The 2,500-nt window shown below is 58.3% G+C and overlaps 1 protein-coding gene across 1 annotated transcript in view; it reads left to right on the top strand.

The window, feature by feature from the left end:
- trpm5 (transient receptor potential cation channel, subfamily M, member 5) overlaps positions 1-2,500 on the top strand; it is a 28,789-nt gene that overhangs the window by 18,161 nt on the left and 8,128 nt on the right. The window contains exon 13 of the mRNA XM_056607985.1: positions 398-541. Coding sequence (XP_056463960.1) covers positions 398-541 — 144 coding nt within the window. The remainder of the gene's footprint in view (positions 1-397; positions 542-2,500) is intronic.

Below are 2,500 nucleotides of genomic sequence, written 5' to 3'. Positions count from 1 at the left end.
TGTCTGTCTGTCTGTCTGTCTGTCTGTCTGTCTGTCTGTCTGTCTGTCTGTCCTGCTGTCTGTCTGTCTGTCTGTCTGTCTGTCTGTCTGTCTGTCTGTCTGTCTGTCTGTCTGTCTGTCTGTCTGTCTGTCTGTCTGTCTGTCTGTCTGTCTGTCTGTCTGTCTGTCTGTCTGTCTGTCTGTCTGTCTGTCTGTCTGTCTGTCTGTCTGTCTGTCTGTCTGTCTGTCTGTCTGTCTGTCTGTCTGTCTGTCTGTCTGTCTGTCTGTCTGTCTGTCTGTCTGTCTGTCTGTCCTGTCTGTCTGTCTGTCTGTCTGTCTGTCTGTCTGTCTGTCTGTCTGTCTGTCTGTCTGTCTGTCTGTCTGTCTGTCTGTCTGTCTGTCTGTGCCTGCGCTCCAGGAGAAGCCGGCTAAGGGCCGTCTGTTCCACAGCCAGAAGAGCCTGGCGGAGCTGGAGGAGTGCTGCGAGCACCCCTGGAGGGACCTGTTCCTCTGGGCCGTGCTGCAGAACCGCCAGCAGATGGCCAACTACTTCTGGGCCATGGTCAGTCTGAGCTCTTCCTCCTCCTCTCCTTCTGGGCCATGGTCAGTCTGAGCTCTTCCTCCTCCTCTCCTTCTGGGCCATGGTCAGTCTGAGCTCTTCCTCATCTTCCTCCTCCTCCTCCTCCTCTTCTTCTCCTGGGCCGTGGTCAGTCTGAGCTCTTCCTCCACCTCCTCTTCCTCATCTTCCTCCTCCTCCTCCTCCTCTTCTCCTGGGCCGTGGTCAGTCTGAGCTCTCCCTCCTCCTCTTCCTCATCTTCCCCCTCCTCCTCCTCCTCTTCCTCCTCCCCCTCTTCTCCTGGGCATGGTCAGTCTTAGCTCTTCCTCCTCCTCATCTTCCTCCTCTTCCTCCTCCTCTCCTTCTGGGCCGTGGTCAGTCTTAGCTCTTCCTCCTCCTCATCTTCCTCCTCTTCCTCCTCCTCCTCCTCTTCTTCTGGGCCGTGGTCAGTCTAAGCTCTTCCTCCTCCTGTTCCTCTTCCTCCTCCTCCTCCTCTCCTTCTGGGCCGTGGTCAGTCTAAGCTCTTCCTCCTCCTGTTCCTCTTCCTCCTCCTCCTCCTCCTCTCCTTCTGGGCCGTGGTCAGTCTAAGCTCTTCCTCGTCCTCTTCCTCCTCCTCCTCCTCCTCCTCCTCCTCCTCCTCCTCCTCCTCCTCTCCTTCTGGGCTGTGGTCAGTCTAAGCTCTTCCTCGTCCTCTTCCTCCTCCTCCTCCTCCTTCTCCTCTTCTTCTGGGCCGTGGTCAGTCTAAGCTCAACCACTTCCCCTCAGAGTCCAGTGCATTGTAGCATCGATGAGAATGTGCTAACAGGTTAACGGATGAGGACGTGCTGTCAGGCTAACGGACGTGCTAACAGGCTAACGGACGCTACGCTGCAGACTGTAGCTCCTGTGGCTCTGAGCTGAGCCGTCCCCCGCGGCGCGGCTCAGATAATAACACCATAAAACCTCGTCACCCCGGAAAACTGAAGCATGAATAAAATATGATCCCTGGAATCTGATACAAACACAACGTTTGGATATTTTGTCCACAAAGAGACAGGAGGGCAAACCCCAGCTCCCCACGGGGGGGGCTCCAGGAGGCTGGGGTCCCCAGAGAGAGGAGGCCCTCTCCCCAGCTCCCCAGGGGGGGGCTCCAGGAGGCTGGGGTCCCCACAGAGAGGAGGCCCTCCCCAGCTCCCCAGGGGGGGGCTCCAGGAGGCTGGGGTCCCCACAGAGAGGAGGCCCTCTCCCCAGCTCCCCAGGGGGGGGCTCCAGGAGGCTGGGGTCCCCACAGAGAGGAGGCCCTCTCCCCAGCTCCCCAGGGGGGGGCTCCAGGAGGCTGGGGTCCCCACAGAGAGGAGGCCCTCTCCCCAGCCCCCCAGGGGGGGGCTCCAGGAGGCTGGGGTCCCCACAGAGAGGAGGCCCTCTCCCCAGCTCCCCAGGGGTAGAGTGATAGAGTGAGCGGGTGATAGAGTGAGCGGGTGATAGATTGAGTGGGTGATACAGTGAGTGGGTGACAGAGTGACGGGTGACAGAGTGAGTGGGTGACAGAGTGAGTGGGTGACTGAGGGGTGATAGGGTGAGTGGGTGATACAGTGAGTGGGTGATACAGTGAGTGGGTGACAGAGTGAGCGGGTGACAGAGTGAGTGGGTGACAGAAGGGTGATACAGTGAGTGGGTGATACAGTGAGTGGGTGACAGAGTGAGCGGGTGACAGAGTGAGTGGGTGACAGAAGGGTGATACAGTGAGTGGGTGACTGAGGGTTGACAGAGTGAGTGGGTGATACAGTGAGTGGGTGACTGAGGGGTGATAGAGTGAGTGGGTGATACAGTGAGTGGGTGACTGAGGGGTGACAGAGTGAGTGGGTGATAGAGTGAGTGGGTGATACAGTGAGTGGGTGACTGAGGGTTGATAGAGTGAGTGGGTGATAGAGTGAGTGGGTGATACAGTGAGTGGGTGACTGAGGGGTGACAGAGTGAGTGGGTGAT

This window comes from Gadus chalcogrammus, chromosome 14, assembly GCF_026213295.1.
Source record: "Gadus chalcogrammus isolate NIFS_2021 chromosome 14, NIFS_Gcha_1.0, whole genome shotgun sequence".
NCBI classification, from domain to species: Eukaryota; Metazoa; Chordata; class Actinopteri; order Gadiformes; family Gadidae; genus Gadus; species Gadus chalcogrammus.
The sequence above is the reverse complement of the archived record's forward strand: the minus strand, read 5'-3'. Positions and strand labels throughout refer to the sequence as shown.